Genomic DNA, 22,028 nt, shown 5'->3' with positions numbered 1-22,028 from the left:
TTTCTACAATGTGCTTTTAGAAAGAGTTTTTTTTGTGTTTTTTTTTTAAAGGGGTTTTCCCTAAAAATGCCTGATTTGTTTGAGTTCTACACTTTTCAAGGCACTGTAGACTAGAGGACTGAAATCTTGCCAAATTCAGTCAGAATAAACTGACTCCTTCGCTAGCTTCCACTGTTATGAATTGCATTCACTGCCTTTCCACTGAGCTATTACAGAGGGCTGTATGACAGTGCCGGGGAATTGTGGAAGAAAGCAGAGCTGAGAAAGCTGCTATTACAGGGGACTGTAATTCACTCAAGTTGATTTTTCTACTCTTGTCAGCAGTGAGGGGGCAGGACCAGCAGGTACAGAAAAATGACATAGCTGTGTAGTATTGAGTGGGTGTGGTTATACTACACAGCCTCTGAAAGAGAAGAGGGATAGAGGAGCTGATCAGTGCTTGGAAAGCCCATAAGCCAGAAACATGAATGAAGTATACCCTGTAAACCAAGTATGAGTCTTTCTATATGCAAAAAAACCTGATAAATACATAATTTCCTTTTCTACAGAGATTTGGTAAGATGTGTGTATTGATTTTTCATGCACAAAGGTTTCCATAGCCTCTACAAGTGTAACTCCAGGGGTGGGGACGGGCTTTCCATTGTAATTTAGTTATTAGAGAGACCTTCAGATTGCATGGCTTGGTATACCTCCAGAATATTCAGTTTCTAACAGTGTTCTCTTGCACTGCATTCTGGGTTATATGCTGTTTACACTAGGCACTATTCAGTAGCCCAATGCAAAAAACTAAATTACACAACCTGCAATGCAGCGGTGGCCATGCATGTTCTGTACAGCTTCATTCACTTGGGGAACTCTGGGTCTCCCAGCAATAGACATTTATCCCCTATCCTGTAGATGGAGGACAGGTGTCATTAGTTGGGAAAACCCCTTTAATTTTGGTTTTATTAGTTACTGTAAGTATATAGAAGAAAAATGTCTTTTGTAATGTTGTAGCTATTTATTAAAAAGTCCCTGGGAGCAGCCATATTTAAACACCTATTCCTTCCTCTATATGCAGTATAGCAGGTGCGCTCTTAATGGCAGCAGCAATGAACGGGCATTCATTGGTAGTGAAATGTAATACTGTTAGTCTTCAGGAGGGTGTTGGGAAAATACCGAATGATTATTTAGATTTTATATAGCCATTTAATTACGATTTGGAATATATGGAGTAGGTGGCTAAACCAGTCACATGTGCAAATCAGAAGGGATGTGCCCTCTTCTGATGTGCAAATATGATTCACTTGGACACAAAGGTGAAGTCAACATGATAGACAGATTAGATCTTGGTCTGGGAAGAGGTGTAATTAAGATTGTATACAGACAGAGAAGAGTCAACATTTATCACCATGTGCAGCGGTTTGATGTCCACTTCACACAGGAATGTGCTGGTATCTCTTTGGTATGCAGACATATGGTCATCTGTTGGAATGTGGACTTAAGGCCCATTTACACCAGCAGATCATGGCTTCAAAGATCGCTCAGACTACAGTTTGAGTAACAGCTTTGAGCGATCATTTTGCATAAACTATTAAGTAGCTACTCAGCTACTTAATAGCAATTAAGTGTGCAAATGAAGCCTTCTCTGAATACAGTTCATAGCCCGAGGGCTATTATATGCGCTTAGATCCTTTGTTCTCCACGGGAAACAATGCTATCAGCTCATGCCCATCGCGGGGTCAGATTCTTCCTGTGAAATCTCACAGCAGAATCAAACCTGGCGCCCCCCAGAGACCCTATACTCAACTCTCTGAATCTGCTGCGAGAGTGTCGGTCGGTGCGCATGTACAGTGCAGCGCATGACGCTGGAGTATGGCGCAGATTCCCGCAATACTTTCACTGTGCCCACAGCACTGAGTATCGCGGAACGGATGGCTTCCATTGACTGCAATGGAAGGCGGCTGTGCGTTTTTCTGCACATATTAGAACATGCTGCAATTATCCCCCGCAAGCGGAAAAATTGCAGCTGATTTCCGCTCGTGGGCATGGAAGAATCGTTTTACACAGCATGTCTATGGTCGGTTATTGCTGCGGAAATCGCGACTGGTATCTAAACGCAAATTCCACAGCGATTAATCCGTTTATGGGCATTCGGCCTTAGTATAATATACAAAGGTCCTATTTTCTCAAGTCAGAAGTTTTGGGATGCTCTAATGCAAGGATGAAAAGTATGGACGCTTCAGACAGAATGAGGAGGTCATCTGTTGAACCCCTAGAAGCTAGGGGAATCTTTTGGTGATGGTAATATGGGATGTGTAACCTTTTAGTTACTAATTTTTGGATAATGATGTAATGTAACTTGCTATTGTTATACTTTGTGATGTGACGTCTGCAACCTTTATGCTTTGTATATAGCTATTATCATTTGTATATAGATCTAATAGATTACAAGCCTAGGACCATTATTCACCACTATGCTCTTCATTTGGTTTGGATGAATTCTTATTGTTAAACCTTCCATAGTATCTTAAGGCTCATGCCCACAGCCGGGTTGGAGTCCAGCTGCGAAATCTCGCAGCGGAACAGACCCAGCGCCCCCCAGAGACCCTATACTCACCTGTCCGGATCCGCCACGAGAGTGTCGGCCGATGCGCAGTGCAGCGCATGACATGCAGGCGCTGGGGGGTGAAATGGATTCCCGCAATACTTTTGCTGTGCCCACAGCACGGAGTATCGCGGGACGGACAGCTTTCATTGACTGCAATAGAAGCCGTCCGTGCGTTTTTCAGCACAAAATAGAACATGCTGCAATTCTCCCCCGCAAGCAGAAAATTGCAGCTGATTTACACTTATGGGCAGGGGAGAATCGTTTTACACAGCATGTCTATGGACGGACTTTGCTGCGGAAGTCGCGACTGGTGTCTAACCGCGACTTCCGCAGCAATAATCTGTCCGTGGGCATTCGGCCTTACTCTCTTTTAAAGTGTAATCTGAAGTTTCACTTTGCGGAGACCACCAAGGAGGTGTCCAGAGACTTGTAGGTCATGCATGCTACTCTGGGAATATGGGTAATCAAAGGGAGATGGTGCAATGCCTCTGCCAAGCCACCTACCAGTCAATGCCAGCCTTCTAATCGTCCTTCTAACATGACTGGGGATATAAGCCAAACCAGAAGGAAAAGATAACCATGAACAGACGGCTGTTTCAGGGTTTTAGCCCCGTCAGTGTGTAGTAGGGTGTCTCCTGATGCCTACGAGGCAGTCTGCACAAGGAGAAACTATCCCTCCTGACCCACATTATAGGCCCCTTGGCCAGCCATCATGTCAGCCTCATAGGAATCAATAGAGATCTTGATTTTCGTCCTGTGGGGGGTCTGGCTAGTCATGGCACGAGTCTCATGAGACAATGGGGAAAAATCGCAGCGCAGCAGCTGCAGGGATTAGTTAGTAAGTATGTTATCTGCTGCAATATGCCCTGCACCCCAAGAAAATGATATAAAAAATGTCCCTGAAGGGGCCTTTTAAATGTGGGAATGTACATTATACAGCTTTTAAATATTTGCCTTTTTTTAAAAAAAATTTTATTTTTGTGCAAGCATCTGAAAATGCATTTTAAAGTAAGCGTCAGGAAGGAGACCCGTTGTATAGACTGTTTATGTGCCTGCCATACAAAGATGTGTATAGGGAAAAGAATGGTGAGAGTAGCAAGAAAAACTAAGTGCCAGTAACTGTCTGATTCTGTAGTCACCGGTGAGGATGACCCCTCAATATAAGCCTGTGCAGCGTTTCCTTTTAGCCTACCAGTCTAAATGCTGCGGAGGGCCGGTGCTAGGACTGAACACGTTGGCCGCCGAGACCACAGAACCTCAAGTAAATGTTTAGGTTAATGTTAGTTCCTCGGAGAACAAAACCGTCTTTCTTTCTGCGGCCAGAGTCTTTTTTTCCCTTAGCAAGCAATTGAATCAAGTGTTAGGTATGCAAAACTGTGAAAGGCCGTCCTGTCCCTCCTTAGGAGGTGTATGCCAGAGAGAAAAAATATACAGGCTTTGGGTAAGTCCTTGCCATTTCCATAGTGAACCCCTGGAAGGCTACGACATGAGCAGCAGTCGCCTGCTCCCACTTCTGCTCCTAGTAGGTGCGTGCTCTATCCTATTACTACTAACGTCCTGATATATTAGTATACATGTATTTATTGATTTATAGCCGATTTATACTGCTGCTGAACAGGACTTCTTTGTGCTTTATATGTCTTTAAGGCTGAGAACATCTACTGGCAGACATGTGGACACTATAATATCACTACTACTATTATAATCTATTCCAGATGCAATTTAAAAAAAATGGTATTTATTTTTATGAGTAAACGTCTCTGCTGGGAGAATCGTGCATAGAAAAGGACACTGGTCTGATTCTCTAACACCAGGGCCAGCTCCAGGCTTATGTGGGCCCTCGGGCAGCAGAGCTTGGGTGGACGTCGGTCAGGCTGAGATACAGTTGCAATGACCCTAATAATAAGAGTCGATGCCTTTTTCTTTATGCGGTCTAGGAGTCTGCTAGCAGGTTCCCTTTAAAACAAACCAAACAAAAAAAAAAAACTTTTTGTATAATTTGGACTCTCAATATGCCAAGATAACATTATGCCCAACCGTAGTCCAAGTTTCCAGGACCAGGGACTCCCTCCCGCATGCAAATACCAAAGCTTCATGCTCACTTACTAATGCTGAATGCTGTAAGGCAGACATTTGGACGCTTACTCAAAGCCATGTAGACAACAAGGACGGTCGTATGCCCTACACATCTGGGCTAAAGTGAGTGTGCTTACACTTCCAGATGTAGAATACCAATCAAAAGTTGTAGCATACTTAAATTTTTCTCGTTTTTCTTGATATTTAGATAGTTTCAAAGTAGCTGATTCTAGCTGATATAACTGCTTAACGCAATCAAGGCATTCTTTCTACAATTGCATTCATATAATCAGAAATTTCTTTCTACGGTAACATTGTTACAGAAGTTCCCACAAATGTGCTGCACTTGTAGGTTGCTTTGCTTTCGCCCTTCTATCCAGTTCATCCCAAACAAGCTCTATGGGGTTTAAGTCTGGAGACTGTGCAAGCCATTCCATTCTTTGAAGTCTACTCGTCTTAAAGGGGTTCTGACATGAAAAAAAATATATATTCGATACTTGCCTATTCCTCCCCAGGCAGTCTTCGTCCCGCATCTTCTGCTGGCTCCTCCAGTCCCCCGGGTCACGACACTTCCAGACCTCCGAATCCTCTTACGTAGCTTACATTCTCAGCTTTCTGCTTCCTGCAGGTCAGTGTACTCTGTCACTAGTGACATAGCATTCACTGTCAAGCAGGGAATGCTGAATCGGCAGCCTGCTTTAGCTCGCAGGCACAGGCTCTCGCCGCTATACATACTATATGAACAGTAGCAGCATACCCTGCGCCTGCACACTAAAGCTAGCTGCAGAGGATTCGGCATTCCCTGCTAGACAGTGAATGCTATATCCCTATTGACGTAATGTACACTGACCTGCAGGAAGAAGAATGCCAGCTTTGTATGCTTCATCGCAGAAAGAAGAGGCCCCGGGCGGCTGGAGGTGATGTGACCCGGGGAACTGCAGGAGCCAGGAGAAGATAGGGGAGGTGAAGATCTGGTCAGAAGACTGACGGGGAGGAAAAGGCAAGTATAAAATCTTTTTTTCTTTTTTAATGACCGGACCCCTTTAAATAGTTCTGACATAGATTCATATTACAGCAAGACAATGGTCCAAAACATACTTAGCTTTGACCAAATAGAAGTACACCAGAGGGTATTTAAAAATGCTCAGGTAGCCTTTTTTATCCAATATGCCAGTTGCCAACTCTGGATGGTATTAGTGTTTCTTGACGCCACCGGAAGCTATGGGTTTTCACAGAAGGAACTTCCCTGTCACACCCCCAGCTCCCGATTGGCTCAATGCTTGAGGGTGGTAGCAGTGTGTGGATTTAGTTTTGCCTGCCGTTCCCGGTTAGCGTGAGGGGTTATTTTTCCTATTAGGCTTAGCTTATTTGCTGTAACATGGCATAATTTACAGCGAATAAGCTAAGACTAACCGGAAAAGTAACCCCTCACCCTAACCGGCTACAGCTGACAAAACTACATGCACATGCTTCAGCTATCAGTCAGTGAGCGCTGCTGGCCGCCGGGTCTGCGTTCCTTGCCGGTCGCTGGCTGTGTGCTATGTGGCATGCGGCTCACTCACAATTGTGCTCCGCTGTCTCTCTGCTGGCGCCGCTCCTACTGTGCCCGCTGTCTGCTCATGGCGTGCGTAACTCCACATGGGGGATTTCAGAGGCAACCGCTCTCAGCCTCTGCTCTGTCCTCTGGCGCCTCAGCCTCTGGAAGCTGTGCTCTGCCGCCGCAGCTCCTCCAAATGGCACTCGCCGCTGTCCTCAGTGCTGGCACTGCAGTTCGCAGCCTCGGCGCAGAGCGGCACTCACCACTGTCCTGTATGCCGGCGCCGCTGGCCACAGCATCGCCGTAGTCCTCCACTCTGTGCCCGCACAGCTGCTCCCAGCCTCGGCACAACACCACTCGCCACTTTTCTTTATGGCAAGGCCGGTGCTCCCAGCCTCGCCACAGTCCTCCTCCCCCAGCCAATCAGAAGCTGGGGGCGTAAAACAGTGACAGGTGTATTATTGTTTTTGACAGGTGTATTATGTCGCCACCCCTTACTTCCGGTGGCAACATAATACACCAGTACCACTCTGGACCCAGCAAAAGAGCCACAGACCATCACGCACTTTCCTCCATGTTTAACAGTTGGTGTCACACTCGGGAAGCATTCTTTCATCTCCTTGACAGCATAAAAAAACGTGCATGATTTACCAAAGATGTCAAATTTTGATTCATCAGTCCGTAAGAGCTTCTTCCACTTTTCATTAGTCCATTGGAGGTGCTGCTTGGCCCAGGGAAGTTTTTTTTTTTTTCTTTTCTTTTACTATTATTTTACAATCTTAGCAGTGGCTTTCTTACTGATCCTCTACTTGTAAGATCTGCAGATAGAAGTCTTCTCTTTACAGCTCAAATGGAAGCTTGTTTACTTTTAGCTGCATTAAGCTGTGCTTGAAGATTATTTGCTTGTCCTCTGATTTTTGCAGTGGCCTTTGGTCTCCAGACCTCCTTCCTGTGAGTTTCCTCCAGTTTCTAAGAGCCTTTTGATGGTATTGGAAGCTGTACTGACTGCCACTTTGCCTTTTTTGGCAATTTCTCTGTACCGAGAGACCTAAACTTCTAAGGGTGAACATTTTTCTGTCTGTCTTCTTTAGTTAATTGCCCTTTTCTTGCCATTATGATAGCAATGTGTTCTGTCCTGAGGAGCAAAACTGTCCAAGTCCTGCCCTAGAGGGTGTTGTAATGCAATCTATTGTAATATCGGTTATACAGAATCAGAAACTTTGAAAGTAATCTACAAAAGTTGAGACACCTGTCGGAATAGCGTGCATCCAATTTCAAACCATAATTTCCTTTCTGCACTGCAGAGTAGCTGTCCTTTATGTGTTCCCTGAAAAAGCCCTTTGGTTAAAATCAAAAATTCACACTATTGTCGCTTTTTCTGGTGAAAATTTTATCATTTCTGTTTTTAAATTACTTTTGGAGCTTTGTACAATTTCACATTACTTGCAGGACTTGAACTGTGTCAATGTCAAAAGGAAGTGGAAAAATTGAGGTGCGCAAAAACTTTCAACCGATGGTGCATAGAACATGGGATTTGTTCTCTCAACTGGACAGTCATATACTCAGATACATATAAAATAATGTACATCTGTGCACTCGTGTGTATACAGCATATAGGGCCATTTACACGAGCAGGTATTCATATTAGCAACCTAACAGGGATTAAAGACAAACCATTGCTCTAAATTCATCATTTGGTCGCCTTTTTAGCAATCTCACATATAAAACAATGTTTATAAACCACAATTTCGTGCAGATCATCCAGAATGTGAATTGTGGATGGGCTGCGGGTCGGACGGTCTCCATTGACTTCAATGGAGGCCATCCGCAGCAAAATAGAGAATGCTGTGATTATTTTTTCCTACTCTCGCAGAATATGTAATTTGTTTCCGTGAGTGCCATTTGCTGCGCAACCTCTATGCAGATACTGACCACGGATTCAGCAATTAAATGCCATAGGCCGGTGTCACATGAACAGATTTCTGACAGTTGTTTTCAAGTTGCACCTGAGATAATTGAACATGAATGCATGTCCTTGTGCTGTCCAATAGTCCTGGGCAATGGACATTGCATGTCAGATTCTCATCTGTGACATGGACCAGAATAGGATTTACTATGATTTTTTTTTGCTTTCACTTTAAAACGGTCCATCGGTACGTATGAAGACTTGGACTCGCGCATGTGAATAGACTCACAGGCTGTAATGGGTCCATGTGCTGCCCTTGAAATGTATGGACAGCACACAGACAGAAAATGCACCCATGTGAATGCGCGCTAGGGCCACCTGTCCACGGGCGTTGCGTTTTAAGGCCACGGATTTCCGCGGCGGCGAACACTAAAGTCACCATGATTTTCCGCATTGAACCTATCATTATTATAGGTTCATTGCAAGAAAATCGCGGTGGATTTCCGCTCGTGTACAGCAGGCTGCACTTTCCATAGTTATCTTATGGAAATCGTTCATTGCATTACCCGCATATAGATTATCGCCACGGATAACGCAATGCAGAATCGCCCATGGACAGGAGGCCGAAGTAATTCTCATTCATTTTGTGATGAATATTCTGCATCCAGCTGTCCCCCGCTCAGAGCGCCCAGCTGTTATACACGGTCAGTGCAGGTACACACAATGATGATCGCTCAAAAGATGGCTTTGGAGCCAATTGTGAGCGATAATCGTTGTCTAAATGGGCCTTAAGGCATGCTGGACTATAGGGCACTACTGAACCTTCATTTGGAAGGGTGTTTACAAGGAGGAAACAATCCCTTTTTTAATTGTTTTCCAAATAAGATTTTAAGTATAAATAACCATTTTTATTCAAGGATAAACAGAAGCTTTTAAACACATAACATTAGAATAATGGATACATGTAATGTGTTCACATCTGTGTAGGAGAAGATTCTGCAACACTTGATGGGAAAAATAGTAGTGCTGCATGGAAACCAAAAGTTTAGAAACCTTGGGGGAACCTGATGGACCTGATTAGCTGTCAGGGGGGTCAATCAGACATTGGCATCATGGTTTCCATTATAAATGGAAACTACGACACAAATGTGAACAGAGGATAATCTGCCCATGCTAACGACCACTGACCAACAATGACCATGTAAGTCAGCGCTCCTTTCCGCTGTGCACAAAGATTTTCTGATTTTTGAGAATGACCAATCGTTAACACAATCATTCTTCCCCTTTCCTCCTATCATCCATCAGCACCACATAAAGTGATCGCAGGGTTACCAATGGGTAATCATGGCAGCTGGAAGCCCTGACAAAGACCTTCATGTCTGCCATATAACTCAGCCTATTAGCCCCTGCCTCCTGCAGAGCCTAATAGGCTGTTATAATATACATAATAGAATGCAGTATATAAGTAATGCAGTGCACTATTCTAGCTGTTGAACTATCGCAGCTTCAATGACCCAGACAGTGAAAATATTGTTATTTATCTTGGTGAACTCTGTAAAAATAGTTTTAAAAAATTAATGTTGTAATTACTACTTTTTTTTGTTGTTGTTGTTTGCCTTCCAAAGAATGCAATAAAAAGCACTCTGAAAGTCACGTCTATATGAAAATGGTAGCTATAAAAACTACAACTTTTGCCACCAAAAACAAACTCTCGGAAAAATGTGTTATCAGAAAAATAAAAGTGTTATGGGTCTTAGAATGCGGCCAATTGTTTTTTACTTTAAAAACGGGTCTGTTTGTTTTTTTTGTTTGCAAAAAATTTTTTTTTTTAAATCTCTGAAAATCTGTTTCCCAGTAATCGTGCTGATCCAGATAAGAAAGTTATTTTGTTATATTTACCAAATGGTGAACTGTAAAAACAAAACCCAAAGCCAATGGCAACATTTTGGGATATTTTTTTTCCCCCCCACTACCTCCCCCCCCCCCCCCCTCCCAAAAAAATGTAATGAAATTTCTACAGCACATTATAAGTACAGCTTATCCCCCATCGAAAGCAAGCCCTCACACAGGTACTTTATCATCTGGTGAAAAGAGTTGCGGTCAGAGAGGAGGAAGGGGAACAGTTTGTTTTTAGCTCAAGCTTTTTGTAGTGCTCCGTAGAGCATTGGGACCCCCCTGAGCACAATGGACCCCAGAATCTGCCCAACTTGGAATTTTTTACTGGCAGAAATGTATTAGGAACTGTTTTGGAGTTCCTGAATGACTAGAGATATGAGGTGACCAAGGTTCTGTCTGAACAGAAACGCGTACTCCGGCTCCGATGTATATCCTGAAGCAAGCACTACAGAATAAAAGCAGAATACTTTCACAAAATAACCTCGTGCTCCCGACTGTTTGTTCTTCAAAATGGGACATGCTGCAATTTTGTTTTTTCTTGATGCGCCTTAAATACAGACGTGAAAAAACACGTCTGAACCCCCAAATACAAATCAATGGGGTTTAAGCTGTCCATATTACATGCATAAAAATATGTATGTAATACGAAGCACAAATATGCCCATATTAATGACTCCATGTAAACGGCCCTTTGAAGGTAAACCATAAGGCGGTCGGTAAAAGTGAGCGACACCTCTAACATAGAAGGTGCCTAAGATGAATCTTAAGTTTTAGGCTCAAGAACTATTTACCATTTTGCACAAAGATGTATGACCGTGGGTGCTGAAGATGACTGTGGGCACCCCGTTGGCAGCGTCAGACCGAAAATCCCGATGAGAGATTACGTTATATGGAATTCCTATTGTTTGTTCATATTCTAACCACTGTCTTCTATGTCCTTGTCTCTAGTCTCCAGATGGCTACCTGTCGGTATGCAGCTTAAGACGCAGGCCAATCTCCTCCCAGGTAATGTACAATGAGGGGCACACTGTATATTCCCCATCAGATCCTGCAACCACAAACACAGAGTTAATTCCGTTCTCTATATAAAACTAGTGTGTTTGCAGTAGCTGCGCTCAGTAATGTCCTCTATGATTTAATGATAGTAATTAAAGTAAACACATTTTGTTTCCAAGCTACCTTAATACATTGTGGTGAACTCTGTATACACCAGGGTGCAATAGGAGAGCGGTGCTCCGAGGCCAGAGAAATTGGAGAGCGCACCGCAGGATATAACAGACTTGTAATTCTGGGCCGTCCACACCCTAGAAATTACAGTACAAATGGCCAGAGCAGCTGGGAGCCTTGTCTTTTTAATGTATTTTAGAAGGCTGAAAAATGTGTATAATTATGTGTAGAGCAGCTATTCATAGGTTCACAGATACCCGGGGCTTATAGGCAGATTGGTATCAAGCATAGATTTACATTGGAACATCTTACTTCAGGATATCCTCTACACTGTAGTAATACATGTACCCTAGGAGTATTATGGTGGCCGTACACTCAATCAGCTGACCACTATCTCGCCCAACACTGCCATACAACTGCACCATTGGCTTCAATATAGAGACAATCGAAAACTGCTGGTAGCACCTCCAAACGGCGGCTTATCTCTACGAGAACAAAAGGATTGGGCAGTTGGAGTACAACTGCCTGATCCTTATATCCCCGACATCTGCCTTTGGGGAGAGAAAGGAGGCCCTTATACACAGTAGATTGGCTGATTAACCCACCAAAATTTAGCCGGTTTTGCCGATTTACAGCTAATGTGCATGGCCACCCTTAGTCTCCGGTCTACGGGATACCCAGTTCACAATGCTTTCACAGGCATCTTTGGCTCCTCTACCAAATGGGCTCAGTTAAGGCTATGTTCACATTTGCTAGTCGTATTCAAATCCCGTTAAAGATGGCTCATAGATGTTAGATGATCAACCAGTACGACAAAAATCGGTGGGCTCAACCACAATCCTCTACTTCACATTCGGAAACCTTGAGAAACTATGCTCTACATTGTACAGTTAAGTAATTTAGTAAATACGTTACATTAGTCATCTTGTACTGATCCTGAGTTACAGCCTAATCCGGCAGTCACCGTTCTGGTGATTACTATTGGTATTGTGCAAGCTGCTGCTCTATCTACCTAGAAAATAGTAATAATCATAGAATGGTAGAGTTGGAAGGGACCTCCAGGGTCATCGGGTCCAACCCCCTTCTCAATGTAGGATCACTAAATCAGCCCAGGTCTGTCCAATCTGTTTGAACACTTCCATTGAAGCAGAACTCGCCACCTCCCGTGGTAACCTGTTGCACTCATTGATCACCCTCACTGTCAAATATCTAATCCGTGTCTCCTCCCTTTCAGTTTCATCCCATTGCTTCTATCTTTCCTTGTACAAATGAGAATAGGGCTGATCCCTCTGCACTGTGACAGCCCTTCAGATATTTGTAGACAGCTATTAAGTCTCCGCTCAACCTTCATTTTTGCAAGCTAAACATTCCCAGATCCTTTAACTGTTCCTCATAGGACATGATTTGCAGACCACTCTTATATAGGGTATATTCATCATTGCACTCAGAGCATGCTTGGAGCGTGGGGAAACCTAAAAACCAGGACTGTGGTACTGGGCAACGACTGCTGTTGGCTCTCTCCTGGTTGGCTGTACTCCCCCCATCTTCCCTGACATCACTACCATTGACCCTCCCCCTGACAAGTGTGCTCACTGGACCTTTAATAATTTACAATCCTCGCTATTTCCCTCATTAGCTATGTAAACACTGTATATGTTTGCTCAGGTGGGTGTGTGTTTATGCGAGGAATCTCTTGGCAGGAGGTTTTTAATAATGCAAAGAAAAAGCCATTGTCTTCTGCATCATTGTGTTTAGCTGTGCAAATAATCATCCCTCTCCTCTAGTTATTCAAACAACTGCCATTTAAACCTAATGACAAACAAACTGATTTTAAAACTAACGACTATTTTTATGCAGGCTGAACTCCGTGATAAATGACTAGTGAACGACTAGTGCACGATAGCTTCACGTTTACACGTATCGATTATCGCTCACCTTCGTTTGTTTCAACAAATTTTAACCAATAATTGTTGCGTGTAAATGGGCCTATATCCTCTAAAGGCAAACACACTTTTGTAATCCTGTGACCTGTATGATGCACTCAGCACATGCCTCCTTCAGAGGATTAATCCCCACACACGTCAGTGGTTGTGATATCACAGAAGTGGGGAGTGCAGCCAACCAGTAGTGGGAGGGAGACCGCTAACAGCAGCCACTGCCCAGTACTACAGTTTCTGTGTTTGCATGCTCTGAATGCAATGATGAATACACCCTGTGACTAGTATACACTTACTGCCATGCCAGTCAGCTAAGCATGATGCATTCAATTCAGCATGAATCGCTGAGAGATGTTAGCCCAGAAAGGTGCAGAATTGTGAATGCAGCTCTGGGTGAAATTGGACTATGAACAATTTTTTGTTTTACATTGACTGTGTAATATTTCCTGCGGCCGATGCTTGTACTTTACCATGATTGAAGCTCTCTAATGGGAAGTAGTCATTATTGTGGCCCCAGAACCCAACTGGCCAGTATTTTATATATAGAAGCACAATTAAGAAAAATTGGTAAAGCCTTCACTGCAAGCCAAATGGCCGTTTGTAGTGACAAGAAGGGATAATGCTGTGGGTTGTGTGCCAAGTGGACAGGCCTGTGAAGCATTATGAATCCGGAGCCTGGCCCCAGTTTGATTTATGAATTGCTAAACACATTGTTCTGACACCAGGCATTTATTATAACACTTTTTAAGTGAAGACAAGTATATTTGCATTAAATGAAGGGATTGTGCTGTAACCCCTTGTGTACTGATTTACCAGACCTATATGTATGTTATGGGGTTGTTGGCGTTCTCTCAAATTCTACATTTAATTACTTTTGCTCTCAGTTCGGCTCCTACCCGCGGTTTCTGAGAGTGAAGAAGTGCTCCCTGCCAAAAGTCGTAAAAGAATAATGCCTGACCTGCTGACAGAGCCTTCTGCACCTGATCCACTGTATGAGGCTAACCTGTACTGCAATATCCCTGGAGTAGCCGAGCACAGTATGGAAGGTAACGTACCACAGCCCCAATAATACCAATACTTCTGCATAAAGTCATCTGCAATGCTAATGTACAGAGCAAATACACCACAACTTGTGTTTTGGATACTTTATATTAGATATTGTTAGCAAATCATATTAATTAAAATAGGACCTGATGACAATCCGATACGTGTGGGCACATTGGGAGTACAAGGATCTGACCGGTTAAGATATTTTAAACCCATCCAGTTTTTCCCCTTCACCTGAAATCTATATGGGCCACAACTGTCTGTTAGACACTTCGGCTGCCTTCACGCGGGCGAAAAAAATCGCACGAGATTTGTGCTTTGCGAGACTCGCAGAAATATGAACCCATGAATGGAGTCCTACACGTGCGTGATGTTTTCCTGCATGGCACCGGGATGTGACGTGACACAAGAAACAAATCGCATGTTCTATTTTTCTATGTGCCCTCGCATCGCATTGCCCATTGTTTCCAATAGGGCTGGTGGCCGCATCGCACCATGTGCTAGGTGCACGCTATGCGAGGTGTCCTGTTGAAAACAGTGGGAGAAACTCCATGATCCTCCGCTGCGGCTGACAGCCTCGGCGGGGAATCTCAACATCCCTGAAGTGATGCAAAGTGGTTTTGACCTAAAAACGCCTTGCATCTGCAGGGAATTTAAATGGCGGGGAGCGCGATACAGGGACGTTATTCACAGCCTATATCGCGCTCACCTGTGTGAAGCCAGTTTTATCCTATCGAAATATGTGCATCACAAGTTAGGGGTAAAAGGAGCCTTCTGTTGCCTAACTATTATGGCTTGAATGAGCGAACAAGCAAAGGACATCAGAGTTAGCTTGTGCAATCTGTTTACACAGGCAAATACATCAGTTTAAATAGCGCTTATTCAGTTGTTCTCATTCACTTATATAGCAAATAAAAACAATTTGAACGAACGAATGAAGGTAAGCGAACGAGCCAATGATTTTTTTTTTTTTTTTTTTTTTTTAATGCGGTTTCCGCTGCGGAATTCACCTCTTTTCAGTGAGCGGGTGAATTCTACACAGGAATTCACGTTAAAACCCGCACCAAATGGTGCGAGTTTGCAGTCAGGCTTTTTGCAACTGATCTGCTGTAGAATGCCGACTGCGGACATTCCGCTGGAAATCGGCCTGTGTGGACCCAGACTTACACATTACAGGATGATGAGGTATGATAATGTGCTTACTAGTTGCAGTAATGTTCATCAAGAGAGCTTATACAGCTCTACTTATAGAAATGTCCGTCACTTGTAGAATTTCTATACTGTGTAGTAGTGCTGTACTGGCCAATATAACATATACCAGTGGAATAAAAGTACATTTAGCTCTACCTTACCTATGTTTATATACACTTTTTTTTCTGGATGAGGTTTAAGACATTTGAAATTCCAATGATGTAATACTTTGTCTTCTAAAATTATTGCAATATGAATATGTGATATTAATCGCACTATTCCGTGATTCCAGGCCATGCACCTCCTAACTTTAAACTGTTGTCCGTCCAAGTGATGATCCGTCATGGAGATAGGTATCCACTGTATGCTATTCCGAAAACCAAGAGACCTGATATAAACTGTGTGCTGGACCCAGTCAGGTATAGTGCTGGTTCTTAAAATTAGTTGTGCTGGCCTTTTATTGTTTCTCAAAGGGGTCTGCCCACTAAATACACTTATCACCTACCCACAGGATAGGTGATAAATGTATGACTGCTGGTGGCCTGACTGCAGGGACCTCCACGGATCATGAGAACGGTACACCCGGAGTTCCCCTAGTGACTGAAACGGCAGTGAGCACTCCTATGGGACTGACTTAGTGCTTGGCTGTCACCATACACCGTAAGTGCAGCAGTCACACCTGCACATCACTTCTTCTTTCACTTGGGGGCTCCATTCTTGTGATTTTTGTCGGTCCCAGGGATCGGATCTTCAGTGGTCATACATTTATCTCCTGTTCTGTTTTAGTGGGAAATTCCCTTTTAAGAAATTCCCTATTAAGAAATTCTAACCCAGGCCTCTTTCCCACGAGCGTATATCAGGCGGCCATTTTCACATCCAGCCGATATCCACTGTAATCTGATGCATTAGATTCCAATGCATTAGATCACATGGCCATATTCCTGAGACGTAAAAGTGTTTTCACGTCAGGCCCAAAAGATAGTCCTGGAACTTCTATCTTTTGGGCCCGGGGGTGCTAAACTTCCATTTGGGAGTGGGGCTGCTAAACTCCCTCCCCCTACTCTCCTTCCCCCGTGCAGGCTTACCTCTGTGCTCTCCTCTCTGCTCGTTCTTTGCAATGGGAGGGGGTGGGACAGGGGCAGAGCCAAGCACTGGCCAGTCCCGCCTCCTCCCATTGCTCGCTATGGACAAGGGTTGCGATGGGGACAGAGCTACGCTCTCCTCACCCCTAGTCCATAGCCATCAATGGGAGAAGGCCGGACGGAACAGCGCTTACCTCTGCCCCGTCCCTCCCATTGCAAAGAATGAGCGGTGGGAAGGGAGGGGAAGGGGCGACGGCATGGTGACCTCGGCGCATATGCGCCAGGGCCCATGCCATGTGAACGGAGGCCCAAACGTTAGATTTGTGTGCCCGTTCACAAGCTTCTACGCCCCAGATGACGGCGTATATCGGCCGGCCGATATACGCTCCTGGGAAAAGAGCCCTTAAATATACGTTTCAGCTGACTATTCAGAATGCAGTGTCTGTGTAAATGAAAAATAACACTTTCTGGTCATTATATGATTTGTATTCTGCATTTTCCCACATTTCATCCCCTTTTCAGCCTATATATTTGAAATTTGAGTCTCCCAGAACTAGGAGGAATCTTGGCTCTTATGCTGGGTTCTATTCACTGAAGCACAGAACTACGGTACAAATTCTAACAGATTATGATGATAGGTCTCTTTGTGTTTTTAGGCAGTCTGAGCAGTGGAGATATGAATAAACAGTAGTAAATAACTCCTCATTAGCTATAGCAGTACATCTGTGTGTGTTTCTGCTTGTCTGTCCTCCTCCCACATCCCCACTGCGCTCATAGACTTAAGTGAGCAAGATGACTCAACCCCTTCCTACACTTTCTGTTCTGCCATTGTGCCATCTCCAGTAAGAGATCACTTACTGTCCACTGCCTGTTATGAAACCCCCTAGGGGACAGCACTTCAGACCAACTTTTCTACATAATTCTGCATAGTTATATTGTACACTTGATATATCTGATTGCTATTTTTGAAATCTATAAGCCTAAAACCAACAAAATAATAATAGGAAACAAACAAAAAAACAATAAAAATATTGAGCAAAGTAGATGAAATCCATTGCAAGATCTGCAAGCGAAGTGACCCAGCAACACAACGGCCGGGCGAAGCACCCTTAGTTCAGGGCCACATCTCACCACAGGCACAGCATACGTTCGTTACATCCATGTTAAAAGATCATGTTTGTTTTGTTGTTTTTTGTTTGTTTGCTTTGTCTTTTTTTTCCCTCCGTTTTTATGATGGTTATGCACAAAGTTGGGGTGTGACCTTCCGCTGTTATTTGGTAAACATCCCTTATCTGTTGCTTATTGTTCTCTTTACATTCTATAGGAACCCCTCACATCCAAACTTGGCAAATTTTATAAGTCATATGACAAAAGGATCAGGATCCCAGATGGATGGTACATTGAGCAGCCTGCCACGGTTTCCCAGCCATTCACTGTGTGAGATGGGAGAATTAACCCAAACAGGTATACGTGCTTATGTGACCGTAAATTGGTTGTCTGATGGGGGGGGGGGGAGGGGATCCCTAAAAGTGCGGGCCAGGCTAAATAAAAACCTACTTGCTTGTAGTCATGCTATTGATGTCCTGGGTACTCTGATTCCCCACTGCTCTGGTCTCAGTCCGCTTCCGGGTAGTCAATCACTGGCCTCTGCGGAACCGACGTGGAGTTCAATGATCTGCAATGGTCACACATCAGCAGGGCGAGTAGAAGTTCAGCCCATGCTTTTAGGAAAATTTTTTTTTTTCTCGACTGTAAACACCTCTTGCAAATACCAGGAAGGTTTCCATCTATCATGGAGCATCAAGGAAGCAAAAACACAAGAAGAAAGATTATTAAAGTGATCAGTGCACTCTGCCACGCTGTTAGGGGCTGCATAATATGGAGGCCAGCCAGCTTGACGATCAACTCAAGCGGAATAATAAATATTGTGGCATTTGGCAATGAACAGCGAACATGGGGGACTTTTTTCTGCACCTTGTGAATGAGATTTCTTAAATCTGATCTACATGCCTCATTCTGCAAATGCTGCAGATATTTGGCATGGAAAATCTGTAGCCTTTATGTCCCTTGTGTAATCTAACTCAAGCTCCGTGGGTCGAACCCGTCCCACAACATCATTTTATGTGGCCCGCTACAAGGTCCAGACCAACACTTTTTCCCCAGAAGACACAGCCAGCACTGGGCAGCGGGGTCGGCTCCAGCACAGCGAGCAAGTGCCATATTGGATTCTGAGCTCCTCCACAGCTCTGCCAGCCCCACCCAGGCACCCTAGCCATCCTCCAAGGTAGGAAGCTCAGTGCTAAAAAGGCCGAAGGGGAGAAATACCATTGCGGTGCATAGAGTAGATACATTTAGGGCTCTTTCACATGGGCGTATGCGGTTTTGGTCTGTGAAATGTGCAGTCATCTTGGACTAAAACTGTGCATGTTTCAACCTTGTGTTTTTTTGTTTGTTTTTTTTGGGGGGGGGGGGTTGCGCGGTCATTTACTGCATTTTTTAGGTGTACAAAATAAGGTTTCGTAGATTTCTTGTACCTTCATGCATAAATACGAATGTATCTTAAATATTCACTGGGATCCCATTAACTTTAAAGGGCAATTTTCGCCCATAATATGGACCAAGATAGGACATGCTGCAATTTTATTTTATTTTTTCCCGTGTGCGTAAAAAATGCACGTCTGAATAACCTAGTACAAATCACTGGTGTTTAAACTATCCATATTACCTGCATAAATATGTATGTGAGTAATATGGAGTGCAAATACACCCGTGTGAATGAGCCCTTATAAACAGCCCTTTGAAGGTTGATAATCTTGATGTGTCCCCTTACAAAATGAGTTGGACACCCCTGACTGCATTAGTTGGGTGGCAATGATATGACGTACTCTGCATTCCGTATATTCTACTACATACTAATGACTTGAATGTCATCACTGATCCCTATTCTTTCACTGTGATGCAGGTGTTGTGCAGCATTTGTATAATGGACAGATTCTAAGGGAAAATTACTTGAAGAAACATAAACTTCTATCGAATGACTGGACAGCAAAGCAGCTTTACATTGAATCCACTGGAAAAAGCCGGACGCTGCAGAGTGGGCTGGCCTTACTCTACAGCTTCCTGCCTGGGTTTGACTGGAAGAAGATAAGCATTAGACACCAATGGAGCAGTATATTCTGCTCCAGCCACTGTGACTGTCCCCTGAGGAACCACTACCTCGAAGAAGAGCAGCGTCGCCAATATAGCTATAGGATTAAAAACGTCCAGCTAGAAAAGACCTACGTTGACATGGCCAAAGTGGTTGGGGTCCCCACTCGGCTCTTAAGAGCCTCCAATCCCATTGACTCATTGCTATGTCATTTTTGCCACAACGTTACATTCCCATGTTCCAAGAACGGTTGTATAGACATCGAACACTTTAAAGTCATTAAGGCACATCAGATTGAAGATGAGCGGGAGAGACACGAGAAGCAGCTCTATTATAAGTATGCACTATTGGCAACTTACCCCCTGATAAACCAGACCGTCAGCCGAATGCAACGGATGTCGGAAGGCAAAAAGGCCGAAGTGTTTGCCTTATACTCTGCCCATGACGTGACTCTCTCACCAGTCCTTAGTGCCATCGGTCTCACGGAGGCTAGGTTCCCTAGGTTTGGCGCACGCTTAGTATTTGAGCTGTGGCAAAAAACTGACCAAGAAAAAGAACACTATGTCCGAATCCTATACAATGGGGAGGATGTCACTTTTCAGACTTCTTTCTGTAGAGAACACGAAAGGCGCTCAAACCAGCCTCTATGTCCTCTGTCAAAGTTTGTCAACTTTGTGAAGAAAGGCATGTTCTCGGCCCTGAACAGTACTAGTTATTACGATGCATGTCATCAAAGGTCGTTTTAGAGCGGAATACACGACAAGAAGCCTTATTAATTCATTGTAGCATCAACAACGGGAGACATTCCTCTTGGTTCAGTAACTGTGCAAATAAGTCACCATCAAGCAGTCTGCGCAGTGTATGTTGACAGCAAGGACCACATGGAAGCTGCCAACCGAGCAGTGTGTCTGCCATGCAGATTTCTTCCACCGTCCTGTTAGCTCCAGTGATTAATGAAAAGGCGGACAGCCTTCTATGTAAGGCAAGAAGGCAGGTTGGATTGTGTTACATTAACTGCTATTTCTTCTGTGCCGAAAAGCCTGGCTCCATTCAAGAGCTGAAATTTCAGATGTGACTGCAATTTTACCTCTCCATATCAGATCTGGCCGGTTCCCTGCAGGGTCTTTGCCCTTTGCTATTTTCGCCTGTGACACAGAAGGAAAAATGTGGTCAGTGATTAATTTCTTTATCTGACAACTTAATAGCGGTTCTTTATAGCCGGACCACACACCCCGTGTCATAAGGTGGAGCAGGAACAGCTACAGTACTTCTCCGGTGTAAGTACCACATGAAGTATATGACCCATGAGAGCTCAGCATGGAGAAAGAAGAAGCATCGGGCCTCCAACTGCAGTCACACCTGTTTTTGTTTTTTTTTTTTTTTGTTTTTGTTTTCTTTCCAGGTTTTGAGCGAATTTAGCAAAGAATGTATTTGCCACCTATTTGCCTCTTTCGTGTTCTGTGTTACTTGATGAAAATGTAAAGATTATGAAGATGAGAAAATTTTAAAAAGACCCCCTATGTATATTTCCTGGTCCTGAAATTGAAGACCGTTAATTTGTGTAGCATAGCGCCGCAGTCAGAGGTCTTTTGCCAGAACAGCTCTGCTCCTTTCACTTATGTCTAGGTTCAGATTATTGTCATGGCTACCATTTATAATGGAAGCCACAGCTCTCGGCTAGATGTGTCCGATCGACCCCTAGCCTTCTAGTGGGCTCCAGCATGGCGTCCATCAGTTTGTCAGGGCAAAAAAAAATCTGCAAAACTCAAAAAAAAACAACTGAAAACTGTAGATATTTTTCTGCTAGGAAAAAAGCAGAATACTAAATGTAAAGTGCAAATGCAATTGTACAGGGAGAGCATACAGCTTCTACTTCAACGTTCTTAGAATCAATTTAGTTGAGTTTTGGTCAGTTTTCTTTTTTGCATTCTCGTGAAAAAGCTGAAAACAGGTAGTGGGTCCATTAAAGCCTCTGTTACACGGGTGACAGTGATATCGCTGCTATAAAAATGCATTTTGGGAGAAATATCCCATCGCGTTGCTGCTAGCCAAGATTTTCTCATGCGATTAAGTTGTGAGAGAGTTAGGAGTTTCTAATGTTAAAAATGTATCACATAGCACGTACATTGCAAGTACTTGCAATGCGATAAACAAGGAGGCTCCATAGGAAAACATGCGCTACAAAACATCGCAAATCGCAGCAATATTCAGCATGACGCGTCTGTTTTTTGTTTTTTTTCCAAGCAACATTGCATCAGACAAAATATCTCTAGTGAGGGAACCCATAGGAATGCATGGGCTTCACATACATGCGTTTTGTAGTGCTGTCGTATTGCTACAAAATCGCACAATTTTTTAGCCCGTGTGAACGCAGCCTAACGGTCCCATTGATTTCAGTGAGATTTGCTGGGCTCCCCTTATGCCAAGTTCAATTCTGTTCCATCTGATTTT

The 22,028-nt window shown here is 43.8% G+C and overlaps 1 protein-coding gene across 4 annotated transcripts in view; it reads left to right on the top strand.

Moving 5' to 3' along the window:
- Positions 1-21,016, top strand: part of PXYLP1 (2-phosphoxylose phosphatase 1) — a 58,261-nt gene extending 37,245 nt beyond the window's left edge. For 2 of the 4 annotated variants that reach the window (XM_066599047.1, XM_066599038.1), the window contains exons 3-7: positions 10,954-11,010; positions 13,994-14,155; positions 15,640-15,766; positions 17,754-17,893; positions 19,392-21,016. In XM_066599047.1, the coding sequence (XP_066455144.1) occupies positions 10,954-11,010; positions 13,994-14,155; positions 15,640-15,766; positions 17,754-17,893; positions 19,392-20,323 (1,418 nt within the window). In that variant the 3' untranslated portion in view covers positions 20,324-21,016. Of the gene's footprint in view, positions 1-4,064; positions 4,117-5,592; positions 5,667-10,953; positions 11,011-13,993; positions 14,156-15,639; positions 15,767-17,753; positions 17,894-19,391 lie in introns of those variants that run through there. The other 2 variants (XM_066599056.1, XM_066599066.1) reach the window with 2 other exon arrangements.
- Positions 21,017-22,028: the final 1,012 nt, after the last annotated feature.

Source organism: Eleutherodactylus coqui, chromosome 1, assembly GCF_035609145.1.
Source record: "Eleutherodactylus coqui strain aEleCoq1 chromosome 1, aEleCoq1.hap1, whole genome shotgun sequence".
NCBI lineage: Eukaryota > Metazoa > Chordata > Amphibia > Anura > Eleutherodactylidae > Eleutherodactylus > Eleutherodactylus coqui.
The sequence above is the reverse complement of the archived record's forward strand: the minus strand, read 5'-3'. Positions and strand labels throughout refer to the sequence as shown.